Source organism: Carex rostrata, chromosome 27 (genome assembly GCF_964058835.1).
Source record: "Carex rostrata chromosome 27, lpCarRost1.2, whole genome shotgun sequence".
Lineage (NCBI taxonomy): Eukaryota > Viridiplantae > Streptophyta > Magnoliopsida > Poales > Cyperaceae > Carex > Carex rostrata.
Window position 1 is genome coordinate 7,089,044 of NC_135944.1, and position 13,317 is coordinate 7,102,360.

At 32.8% G+C, this 13,317-nt stretch overlaps 2 protein-coding genes and 1 long non-coding RNA gene across 5 annotated transcripts in view; 2 read left to right on the forward strand and 1 right to left on the reverse strand.

Moving 5' to 3' along the window:
- Positions 1-421: 421 nt before the first annotated feature.
- On the forward strand, positions 422-841 carry LOC144545039 (copper transporter 1-like). The gene has a single exon (XM_078293591.1). The coding sequence runs from the start codon at positions 422-424 to the stop codon at positions 839-841; it is 420 nt and encodes a 139-aa protein (XP_078149717.1).
- A 6,601-nt stretch (positions 842-7,442) lies between these two features.
- Positions 7,443-13,317, reverse strand: part of SRX (sulfiredoxin) — a 35,357-nt gene continuing 29,482 nt past the window's right edge. For all 3 annotated transcript variants that reach the window (XM_078293972.1, XM_078293971.1, XM_078293973.1), the window contains 3 exons: positions 13,256-13,289; positions 12,640-12,733; positions 7,443-9,094 (listed from right to left, as the gene is read on the reverse strand). In XM_078293972.1, coding sequence (XP_078150098.1) covers positions 7,723-9,094; positions 12,640-12,733; positions 13,256-13,289 — 1,500 coding nt within the window. In that variant the 3' untranslated portion in view covers positions 7,443-7,722. The remainder of the gene's footprint in view (positions 9,095-12,639; positions 12,734-13,255; positions 13,290-13,317) is intronic.
- On the forward strand, positions 11,432-12,193 carry LOC144545374 (uncharacterized). The gene is made up of 2 exons (XR_013508485.1): positions 11,432-11,562; positions 12,028-12,193. It is a non-coding gene; the product is annotated as an uncharacterized LOC144545374 (long non-coding RNA).

The window sequence follows — 13,317 nt, forward strand, 5'->3', positions numbered from 1 at the left end:
TGTAGCTATCTATATATAATTGGTGTGCTTCAAGTTTCTCAAAAAAATAATTTAAGCTGTATAGTTGTTCAAATTTATAGAAGGCCTTAATTTGATAGATGTATAGTTTTTGAATTAATGGGCCTTGGCCTCTTGGACCAAAAAAAAAAAATGGACGTGTCCATTACCATTGAAGCATGAAATGGAGGAACCATTTTTTACTGAACTGGAGATGAGATAAAAGTCAACTCAGTTTGTACTTCTAATAAGACTCGTACTACATGCATATACACAAAGGTACACACAAATAAAACAATCAGATACAACTCAAACAAAATTCTTTCCAAAACTCAACATTTCTCTCAATTTCCATCAAAAAAAAAAAAAAATGTCTCACGATCATGATCACATGTCACCGCCTCCGCTGATGGACCCGATGAACATGTCGCCTCCAATGGCCCCAATGAAGAAGCGGTACACATCAATGACCTTCTTTTGGGGTAACAAGGCGGAGGTGCTCTTCTCAGGATGGCCTGGAGACCGGGGCGGCATGTACGCCTTAGCACTAATCGTGGTGTTCTTTTTGGCAGCCGGGACGGAGATGGTGAGCAGCAACCGTGTTGATCGGTACACGAACGGGAAAAGCGTGGTTCAGACGGTGGTGCACACGGTGCGTGTCGGGCTGATGTACGTGCTGATGTTGGCAGTGATGTCGTTCAACGGTGGCATCTTTATAGCGGCGTGTATCGGCCATGCTGTCGGGTTTTTTATCTTTAAAAGCGCGATTTGGAGTAAACAGCGGGACGAACCAGCTTGTCCCGACGGAACCAAGTACCGGGACCTTCCTTCCATGAGTTGCTGATGCATCCTTCCATGGAATCAAAATTGAATGTTTAATCCATTCTCTGCCTCTGTATCAGATTGTCATTAATTAATCCTTCAAACAATTCATGTTTAAAATTGTCTTTAATTTTCCTTTTTCTTAAGGTTTATTTATGCTTCCAGAAGCATAATTTGAAAGCAGTGTTTGATTTTCATTTGATTGCTAAATGTGTGGTTATTTCTTTGAATGGTTTGATTCGTTTGAATTTATTTGTCATTTCATTCTTAATTTTTTTTTCTTGTTCATTTTTCTTCTGATAATGTTCAATGTTGTTTTCCCTTCAAATATGGAAGTAGCTTGTATAAGCAATCTTGGAACAATTAATTCCAGATTTTTTTTTTAAATTTCTATGCAAGTGTTGGTCAATTACATTTATCCGATTGATGCATTAAAAAGATTTTAGCTTGTGCAATTACAATCTTTCTTCTTCTTTTTTTTCCAAAAGAATTAGAGTGCTCTCTACAATTTTATAGTTTCATTTGCACGAAAATTTTATCCCTCAGCAGTCAGCACATTACTTATCAATAAAATAGAATTCAATATAATTGATTTTAAATTGAACTCCCGTTATTGGAATGCAAAATTAAACATAAAAATTACATTCATATACAAAAACAATTATCATTATATTTCACCTTATTTACATCAATTACTATCAAATCCTAAAAAAATAGGAAGCATCTAATTGTCCATAGCCTTTTGTCCACCATTTGTTCACAACTTTGACTTGCGCGAATACTGTAAAATTACTTCTATATGTTGTATAATTATACAATATATCACATAAAATATATCAGTTAATCACAAAACATCCAGCAACTATTTGAAGTGGTCCCATGATAGTTAGAAAAAGATTGCAACTTGCACAACAGGACAAAATAAATGTATTTTCAAACTGTACTTTCGAAAATTACAGTTATAGGAAGTAATTGGCATTTAGAGTTAGTTATTAACGGTTATTGGCAGTTAGAGTTAATTATTAGCATCCGCACTGGGTTGAATCTTGTATACTGTAAAATTGAATCTTGTATACTGTAAAATTGAATCTTCTACACAGTAAAATTTACAATTGAATCTTGTATACTGTCAAATTGAATCTTCTACACAGTAAAATTTACAATTGAATCTTGTACACTGTAAAATTGAATTAGCAGAACTGTAAAATTGAATCTTGTATACAGTAGAATTTTTAATTGAATATTGTTCGGATGAGTAAGAAGCCTCTCTATCATCTTTTCTTCCAGATTTTCATAAGATGAATACTGTAAAATTACAAGATGAATACTGTAAAATTACAAGATAAATACTGTAAAATTAACAAATCAATACTCCATATCGCCTTTCTATCATCTCTTTTCTCCAGATTTTCACAAGATGAATACTGTAAAATGACAAGATGAATATTGTAAAATTAACGGAGCAATACTATAAAATTAACAGATCAATACTTCATATCGCCTCTCTATCATCTCTTTCTTTCAGATTTTCACAAGATAAATACTGTAAAATGACAAGATGAATGCTGTAAAATTAACAAGGCAATACTGTAAAATTAATAGATTAATACTCCATATCGCCTCTCTATCATCTATTTCCTCCAGATTTTCACAAGATGAATACTATAAAATGACAAGATGAATATTATAAAATTAACGGGGCAATACAGTAAAATTAACAGATCAATACTCCATATCACCTCTCTATCATCTCTTTCCTCCAGATTTCATTTGAAATGCTAGATCTGTTACTGCATACAACGAAAACAACAAATTCAACAAAAATAACTTACTAGATTTGAATTTTGTCGTGCTCTTCAACAAAAACAACTTCTATTCGATCACGCTCCACGATTGAATGTTCAATTGCGATCATGTATAAAAAACGAGATCGAGTCAGTAATATCAATTAAAATCGATATTACAAAGGAAAAATGAATCATAAATAACCTACTGATTTCACATCACTACTTCTCGACTAGAGAATCTCCTTACTTTTCTACATTTTTCTACTGACGATCAAAGCTTCCCCTTAGAAAAGAATCGAAGATGCTGCCGAAGCACTACTTGATAGGCCTAAATTATATACATATTCGATCTGATTTTTATCACAAAATAATACCAAATATCTTGTATTTTGAATATAAAGTGAATATAATACACCTTGGATCAAGTTACTGCGTTTGTTTAGTTTTAATTTGTAGGAAATGAAGAAAACCGAAGGAAACTGCTCATTGCGGACACACGGTTTGTGATATGGCCAAAATAAGTACTTAGATGGATTTCTGGACGCGCGCCAATTTAAAAAGATATAATAAGCTATATATATATATATACTATATATATATATATATATATATATATATATATATATATATATATATATATATATATATAGATGGGCTATGGTGCATTGCAATGCATGGAGGGGTTTGTGCATTGGACCATAAATCTAAAATTCAAAATCCAAATGGCCGATCCAAACCGTTCATCTTGTTTTCCATATTAATATGTGCTTGGAGACCAAATTTTACATTTTTCTGAATTTTTTTACTATTTATTAAGTATTTTACAAAATTGTTGATCCAACGGTGGCTGCTGATTTTACTGTTTTGTTAAGCCACCGTTGGATCAACAATTTTGTAAAATACTTAATAAATAGTAAAAAAAAATCAGAAAAATGTAAAATTTGGTCTCCAAGCACATATTAATATGGAGAACAAGATGAACGGTTTGGATCGGTCATTTGGATTTTGAATTTTAGATTTATGGTCCAATGCACAAACCCCTCCATGCATTGCAATGCACCATAGCCCATCTATATATATATATATATATATATATATATATATATATATATATCTCCATTCTATTATTAAGCACGTTGGGAGTCCGATCCGCTAATGACTACGATTGAAAGATGAAACTTCGGATTTGATCTCAGCCCTCCAATTACATAATTTGTCTTCTTTTGATTAAATGAATCTATTTTATGTATAAAAGTCTAAATTTAATTAAAAACATACTCCCCACATGTGTTGCCACACAATATGTTACAATTAAAATTGAACAAATTCTGAAATTTAGCGATATATTTATTCATTTCCTTATTTCTTTGTTTTTATATTTCTCATCTTCAATTGAGAAGACTCCACCTTTCATTTTCTTATTTCTTTGTTTCCTTACTTCTTCTTCGTTTCTATACGGATCATAATGAAAATCATTTTTTTTATTTTCTTATTTCTCTTTCTTTGTTTCTATACATATTGGTGTGGACAATTTAAACTATATTTTCAATATATAATAATCAATGTGTGTGTGTGTGTGTATTCTAAATTAGAAACAAAGAAGAAGAAGAAGAATACAAAATTGGAACGTGTGTGTAAGTATATATTTCTCTTATAATATGTGTGTGTATATATATCTTATACATACACATGATAACACTTTTTATTTATGTTTTTTATATCATATTATATGTCGATATTGAATTGTTGTATGATATTTGATATTAGATTCGAATCGATCTATTATTTGATATTATTGGTACTTAAAAATAAAGAATCATCACATCATCAAATTGTTATTAGAGATCACGATTAAAGTTAATTAAAAATAGAAAATCATATAAATTTTCTATTAACATGTGTCTTAATTTTTAGATAATTATTATTTTCATTGATATATTTGTTTCTTATAATATATCCCCGTTGCAACGCACGGGTATGATACTAGTATATATATATAAAAGCTAGGGAAAGAATAACAGCAACTGTCCATGCGATCTTGTTTTTATTTATTAATTGTGTTATAATTAAGTTTTGTAATGCACTTCAAACTCTATCAAAAGGTAACACTAATTAATTAATGTCAACAAAATGAAGAAAAAGTTGTGTTAATTGTTGAAACAATTTTTAATATATAATTATTGAAGGGGCAAGTTTGTCAAAATTAGACTCACACTTAATAAAAAAATATATGTGTCAAAAACCCAAGATAGATATTCATCTAGAAATCATCAAACATCATCAACATACAACATGGAATTTATAAATGTTTCTTCTAGCACTGCCTTTATTTTACAAACCTTATCCTAAATACAAAATTTATTCATTGGTTGACTAGCTAAGTCAAATATTAAAAAAAAAAAAATTCGTCCAAAAAAATTTTAGGAGAGGCACTATTTTGTGCGTTAGATTTTTTAATTTTAAGTGCTTTGAGAAATCTCTCTTCTTCTTTTTTTCTTTCTTTCTTGCGCACAACATTTTTTTATAAAATAATTTTGCAACATTTGATTAGAAAAATAATATATAAACATTTGATTTTAATTGGCTTGTGATTGGCTATTCAGATTATTGACATCAATGAATACAAAAAAGTTTCATTAATTGAAGAGTAATTATTTCTATCCCATATTCATCTCCCATCCAACTACATTTTTATAACTTATTAACTATCAAAGTCAAAGACTTTGAAGACCATCTCACCTGCTCCTCCTCTTTCTCAACTCTTATTTCTCGTTAGAATTACCACTAAACAATCAACTCTCGCTGAATTAAAAACCAAAATTCATGCGTTTGGTAATAAAAATAACATGAAAAAGGTGGAAGCCAGGTTCTGTGGCAAATAAAAACATGAAAAGCTAGTGGTTTGTTTTTTTGCACTGAATTGGTATCTTATTAAATGCCATATTGCCATGTACTATATAAACTGGTGGATCCCGTATGTCAAGAACTCTCCACACCATATTAACATCTGTATTGCAAATTTTCTCACAGATCATCAGAAATATTGACGAGATTGAACGGAAAAAAGAAACCAACTCTAAAAACGTGTAAAAGATGTGTGTGTGGTGTGTCCAGTTTTTTTTTCAAAATACTTGATATCTTAGGTATAAATACTTGATATATTATATATTAACACTTACGCGCATAGGTATCCATATTTGTACGTGTCAGTTATAGAATCTATCAAATATTAGGTGGTCCCCAAGTAATTAATGATTAAGTCCAGTTAGTTAATGGTCCTCACAAGTAGTTATTGACTGGAGAAAATTGAGTGGCGGATAGTTAGTTAATCCCTATTAAACCATGCACATAATTTGAAAGTACTTGAAAATGACACAATTTGCTTTTGTCTTCAATTTGATTTATCTACATTTCTTTAAATTTGTTTCTTTTTATTTCTTAAAAAAATGTTTTTGTTTTTTTACTAACTAGTTTGATTGTAGATAGATTGAGCAATCAAAGTTGTGTTACCATATAATGCTTATTTTTGCTCTTACATGATGAGCACTAAAATCCTCCTAGATTGTGATTTGTGAAAAAGCTTTACAATTTATGTATAATGAATTCCATACCATGTCATGTAATTTGCCTCAACTATATATTATTAATTGAATATGATAGGGTTATATTATCTTGCACTATATATAGATAATTCACATATCTCTTCTACAAAATATTTTATTTTTGAAGCCATGTCATATATAACAGGATCCAATCTTACTAAAACACCATTGATGTAGACATTCCCAATAAAATAATTTCATTAACTAAAAATCGTAAAAAAAGTCAACGCCATGGATTTAATTTGTACTACCAACAATACATAGGCGTAGTACAAAAACAAAAAGAAAAACAATAGGCAAGTACACATAATACAAAACAATACAATACAGTACAACACAATACATGCCTCCTTTGATGAGAAATCCATTGATTCCATTCAAACAACACCATCGATACATATATTGAATAGAGGTGGATATGGACATGGATCACATGGATCATGGCTCGATGGATCACTCGATGATGTCGTTCGCACACATGACGTTCTATTGGGGCAAGAACTCATTCGTGCTCTTCAATAATTTCCCTGGATCAAACACCGGTCACTACATCTTAGCCTTAATCTTTGTTTTCATGTTGGCATCTGGGTTGGAGACTTGGAGTTTCTAAGCCATTGCTGCCTCATCGGGCCTCGGTGGCAGCGCACGGTTGCTGAGCTGGCACGTACTGCACTGCACACGGTGAGAATGTGTTTGTATTACCTGGTGATGCTGGTGCTCATGTCGTTTAATGTCGGGGTGTTGCTCGTTGCCATCCTCGGCCATGCTGTTGTCTTCTTGGGACACACCGAGGGATGGACCAGCACCTTCCTTTCTCGTTCGCACTGATTACATGATTCATTATATATACATGAATGCATGCATGTTTTTCTCTTTGTTTGTTGTGTCATTATCTCTACTGTTATATATGCTTTAAGAAATCCTAATTGCATCCTTGTTTGTTTACTGATTGCTCTGGTAAAATGCTGCTTGGTTTTACCCCGATTTTATATAGAAACCATAAGCTCTGATAATAAATCCTCAAACTTCTTATTAATATACTCACCACCACCATCACATTGAAAAAATTGGAGCTTAATTTGCATCATGACATGCTTCCACATATTTCAGAAACAAGATAAATTTGTCATAAGTATCAGATTTCTTACGAAGAGGATAAACCCTGCAAGAAAACCTTGAAAAATCATCCACCAAAAATAAGTAAAAATTAAAACCAGTAAATGATATAACAGGAGAAGTCCAAACATCGATCAGAGTGAATTAATGAAAATAGACTAGTAGCATGAGAATCAGAAACAGTAAAGGGAAACTTAGAATGTTTAGCTAGTTGATATGTAATACATAAATCAGAATTTAATTTCTGAGAGGAAGCTACAAGTTATGAATTATTAAGTACAAAAAAAAGAACATGATTCCCAGGATGCCCCAATTGATGATGCCAAATTGTTGGAGAGACACAGGTTGCAGAAGCATTAATTCTAGGAGTAATTTCGGTAAACACCTTGTACATTCTTTCAACGCCTTATTTGGGTTTTGAAGTTATTGAGAGCCTTCACAATATCGTCCGCTTTCTCCAAGTTAACTAGAGACTCATGATTCAGAATTTTTCTCCAATGTTGGTTGTCCATGTTTGAATTCAACAAATTTCCAATCACCTTCGCTGCTAATGGACTACCTCGGAGCAATCTTAGTTTTGGGTTAGCAAATTCTTCCAAATCTCTATGATTGTCACGGTTAAAACCATGGAATGCATAGCTATAGAAGAGACGACCTAAATCTTGCTCTTCTAAGCCTTGTAATTCTAAAGATTCATACTCTGTGTTTATTACACTGGCAAGTAAATCTGCCACACATCTCATTCTAGTTGTAAATAAGATTTTACTCCCTTTTCCTTCTACAAACCTCAAAGGGGCAAATATTTTCTCCCAGTCCCCCTTCCTGTTATCATCCCCAACATTATCTAGAATGAGAAGAACCTTCTTTGAAATTATCATTTCTTTCAAGCTCTCCTGAAGTGCATTTAATGATTTACCGCAACTACTAGTATGATCACCGAAATCGATCATCTTTCTCGTTACTTGTTCAACACTGAAGTTGTTAGAAACCCAAACCCAAATTGTTTTTTCAAAATTATTTTCCTTGATTATTTGTTGGTACACAAATTGCAAAAGGGTGGTCTTCCCTAGTCCCCCCATCCCCACAATACCAAAAGAAGAGAGGCAAGCCTCAGTTGGTCGCTTCAGCCAATCAATTATCTTCTTCTTCTCAACTTCCCGGCCAAACACCTCTCTTTCAGTTAAAAAGGAAGTACTTTCCTGACATAAAATCTGTGATTCAGAATGACCATGAATACCTTGCATAGTAGCACGTCGGAGGAGAAGCTCAATGTCATCAGTTGCTCGATCTGACATTGCTACAGCCACCTTCAGCTTCTTCAAAGTATCATTATTGATATGAGTATGACACGATTTTCTCTTCTTTGAAGTAGAAGCAGATCCACCAGCCTCCTTCTCCAACTCATTAAGCACATTTTGGGATGCTTCAGCAGCCTGTTTAAATTGGTCGGCCAATAAGCTGGTACTCGGGTCCTTTATCTTCAGAGCTTCAGCAATTCCTATGACAGCTGTAATCTGAGGAAGAGCTGTTTGTAGCTTCTTTATCTCGGCTTCGGTGTCGGCCGACCTCATACGGTCACACAAGCGGGAATAAGCCGTACCGACAACGTTTTCAACAAAAGACTCGCCAGCTTTTGAAACAGTGAACCCTGCAAACTCGCGTATTTTTGAAACAGCAAAATCCGGCCAGCTTGACATCTTCAAGTAGTTGAAGTTCCTTCTTCTCCTCCTGAAATCAAAGCCGCTGCTTTTTGTGCCTTTTTTGCTAGTTCTGCAATTGGGAATTAAAAAGAACAGATTGAGAAATGAAGAAAGCAAATTAAAGGCAACTAATTATTTTAATGATTCAATAAAAGTAATGAAAGAGAGCAGAAACGGAGATAGCAAGATCGACACAGGTGGATAGAAATTACTTGGAAAATACTTGACAATTATTATACGGTTTCAAGTCAACTACTCTATTGTAGATCATGGAGATCCTATGTGGCACGCACAATGTAGCACAATTAATATTGTGTTGAGATTAAATGACTGGAACTGGAACTGGAATATTCGAAAATTAATTTAGAGGGTTTTCCATGAAATTTGCCCTAATTAATAATGTTAGCAACCCTGGCAGGTGCAATAAGAAATTAAGATGCTGCAACCAATGATAGATGACAGACAGACAGCTAGCTAGTTCAAAGTTCAAACACGTACAGCTCGACGGGAATTTGTATCCTCTGCGCGCTTTAACTCAAAAAAGAATACTCTTTTTTAATGGAGAGATCGAAGACTAATTAGAGATTGTGGCTAGCTAGGTCGGCAAATGCTCTACCATTATTACCAAATACAAGGGTTTATAATTAAATAGCAAAAGTCAAATCAATTGAATAAAAATCAAATTAAATATGTAATCACTAAAATTTAAATAAAATGGAAGACTTCTAGCTCATGGGAGACATGAATATAATTGACAGTGGATCAACCCGGCCCCTCAAGTATATATATATATATATATCAGGTCTCACAATTCATTGATGAAATTAAAGTATTCGGGCTTAAATCAATTCTAATTAAGGTCGAGATCATTTGTAACTATTATATATTTAGAGGGGAAACATCTAAAAATTGTTGATAACCCTTGAAAATTTTCCATGGCATTTTCATAATCCTACTGGAATACATGAAATTATCTTGAAATTATCTCATATATATGCTCATGAATAATTAATTAAACTCAAGCAAAGAAAAATTAAGATGCCATATATATATTTTAGGTGACTGCCAAAGGAAAAATAGGTAACAGAGGACACAAATTAAAGGAGAATTCTTTGATGGGACCAGAGTATACATGTGGAGATTCATGATATATAATTTGTATTGTGCAACATTATACATGACATGCAACTTGATTTTTGTAATGTTGTACGTACGGACTATATATTAATTAATCAAACAAGATATCTTAATTCTCTAATATATATATGTGAATTACGGTTTAATTAAGGTGGCATACAAGACCACATCATATATAACAGTATCCAATTAATCTTACTAAAACACATGTACCTCTTGTTTTAATTAGGTAATGATGTAGACATTCCCAATAAAATAATTTCTTTAGTTAATAATCATATAAAAATGTCAACGCCATGGTTTTGTACTACCAACAATACATAAGGCGTAGTACAGAAACAATAGGCATGCAAGTACACATATAATACAATACATGCCTCCTTTGATGAGAAATCCATTATTAATTCCATTCAAACAACACCATTGATAGATAGATAGATAGATAGATAGATTGAATAGAGGTAGACATGGATCATGGCTCGATGAATCACTCGATGATGTCGTTCACACACATGACGTTCTATTGGGGCAAGAATTCGCTCGTGCTCTTCAATAACTTCCCCGGATCAAACACCGGTCACTACATCCTTGCCTTAATCATTGTTTTCATGTTGGCATCCGGGTTAGAGTTTCTTAGTCATTGCTGCCTCATCGGGCCCCGGTGTCAACGCACGGTTGCTGAGTTGGCCCGTACTGCCTTGCACACGGTGAGAATGGGCCTGTATTACTTGGTGATGCTGGCGCTCATGTCGTTTAATGTCGGGGTGTTGCTCGTTGCGATTCTCGGGCATGCGGTTATTTTCTTGGGACACAGAGAAGGATGGACCAGCACAATTTAGTTTTTGTTTCTCTTTGTTTGTTGTGTAACTTGTGTTATTATCTCTACTGTTTATATATACTTTTAAGAAATCCTAATAATTGCATCTTTGTTTTCATTTTTGTTTGTTTGCTATGGTAAAATGATGTTTGTTTTTGCTTTCAATTCAATTAATGGTGATTGATTTGTCTCTTATATATCTCAACTTAATTCCTCATTATTGAAATTATTATTTTCTTTTTAATTTTTCAGAAACAAAGTGGGAAAAATGCATTACCCAAATTGCAAAACTTAAAAGAGATGTGATCATAGTTTTGCAATTGTTCTATCTTATGGGAAACTAGTTGGGACTTGAACTAATAAATTGTATCATTACATCACAAATTATTTGGTAAGGCTTGTGAAATATTAATTGGGTATAGCCGACTGTATATAATTTCCTGTTGTCAGTTTTAATTACAGTATTTAGTGACCATCTGATATTGTAACATGGAACAATAAAGAGAACAATAAATCAGGATTTAGATTACAAAAGATATCATCTCTCTCTCTCTCTCTATATATATATAGATGAGCTACGGTGAGTTGTGCAGTAAAGCGACTATTTTACTTCACACTCATATTTTGTGATTTTAAAGTTCAAAACGTCGATCCAAACCATTAGATGTGATCTCCATATTGAAATGTGCTTGGAGACCAAATTTTACATTTTTTGAAATTTTTTTACTATTTATTAAGACACTTTAAAAATCGCCGATCCGGTGGTTCAGAAATTTTTACTGTTTTTACTGTTCATCCGGATTTTCAGATTTTCAAAGTGGCTTAATAAATAGTAAAAAAATTTCAAAAAATGTAAAATTTGGTCTCCAAGCACATTTCAATATGGAGATCACATCTAACGGTTCAGACCGACGTTTTGAACTTTGAAAATGAAGATATTGCGTGAAGTAGAAACGCGTTTTTACTTCGCAACTCACCGTAGCCCATCTCTCTCTCTCTCTCTCTCTATATATATATATATATATTTTTTTTTTTTCCTCTCCAATTAGATAGACTCTGAGAGAGAATTGGGCTTGGATTTTGGTAGATTATCTCTGTTTGGCAAGAGAAGAACAATAACACAATTTCAAATTTATCTTCATTTATTCTACTGCTAATGAATCATTTTATCAGAACCAATCTCTGTTTATAGGAACAACACAGAAGGAAATAAAAGTAACATTAAACAAATTACTTTGATTACATATCTATACAAAGCTGTGGTGTAGTATCTGACAAGTCTATTTTCATTCACCTCAAATGATGCCCGAAACAAAACAAAAGATAAGGAAAAGGCTTAAAAAACAGAAATAAAACTTCTTGGTATGAGCTCATTTGACAATGGATAGTTTTATCCTCAGTAGATAGTTTTACCCTCAGTATTATGAGTCTGGATCCCCTAAAGTAACCTAAATTTTGAGTTTAGATTCGGACCGTTCAATCAGAATTCCGGTATGATAGGGTTCTGGTATTAACAATTAACAAAAGAAAACACAGAAAATAAAGGAATAAAACTTCTTGGTGTGAATTGATTCAACAATGGACAATTATACCCTTGGTATGATAGTGCTATTTTACCAAGCTTGGCTCATCTCATACCAACAATTAGCAATAAATGGTACCTCAATGTTTCTTTGGTACCGCGTCGAACCTTGCATCGGATCGTTGGAAGGCCGAGTTGCTGGTGCGCCTCATACCGATGACAACCTGAAAACCCTACGAAAAATTACAGTATAAAAGGTGATATCAGTGAACCAAATGTAAAAATAAAATAAATTAAGAGTAACTATTATTTATTGCATTGCACAAGACATTTTGAAAGTATTACTTGATGCAATCAGAACATGTACCTAACAGATTACTTGGAGACCAAATTTTACATTCTTTAGTATTTTTTTAAAATAGGCAGAAAATCACCACTTTCGGATGGTTTTCTAAAAAATCATAAAAAAATCTAGAAAATGTAAAGTTTAGTATGCAAGTACATTTTCATATGAAAAATCATATTGAGCAGTTTGAAAACGGAGATATGGATCTATAGCCTCGCTCATAGTTGCTATGTATTGTTGTGGTTTATACAATATATTTCTTTTTCTAGGGAGTATATGATATTTTATTATTTGTGAGAGCACATAAGAACTTGCCTCTAAAGAGATAGCTTCTGCAACAAAAGAAAACTGAAAAAGAAGAAGGAAATAGTGCAATTTTTCTAATATTAAATGACATTCTTGCACTCACCATAGTATACTCCATCAACTTCGAGCACATCTATCTGCATAGTAAGAAAATGAGAGAAAGAT

Excerpts from the sequence above, each read along its gene's own strand:
- LOC144545039 (XM_078293591.1), top strand. The coding sequence starts at position 422 with ATGTCGCCTCCAATGGCCCCAATGAAGAAGCGGTACACATCAATGACC.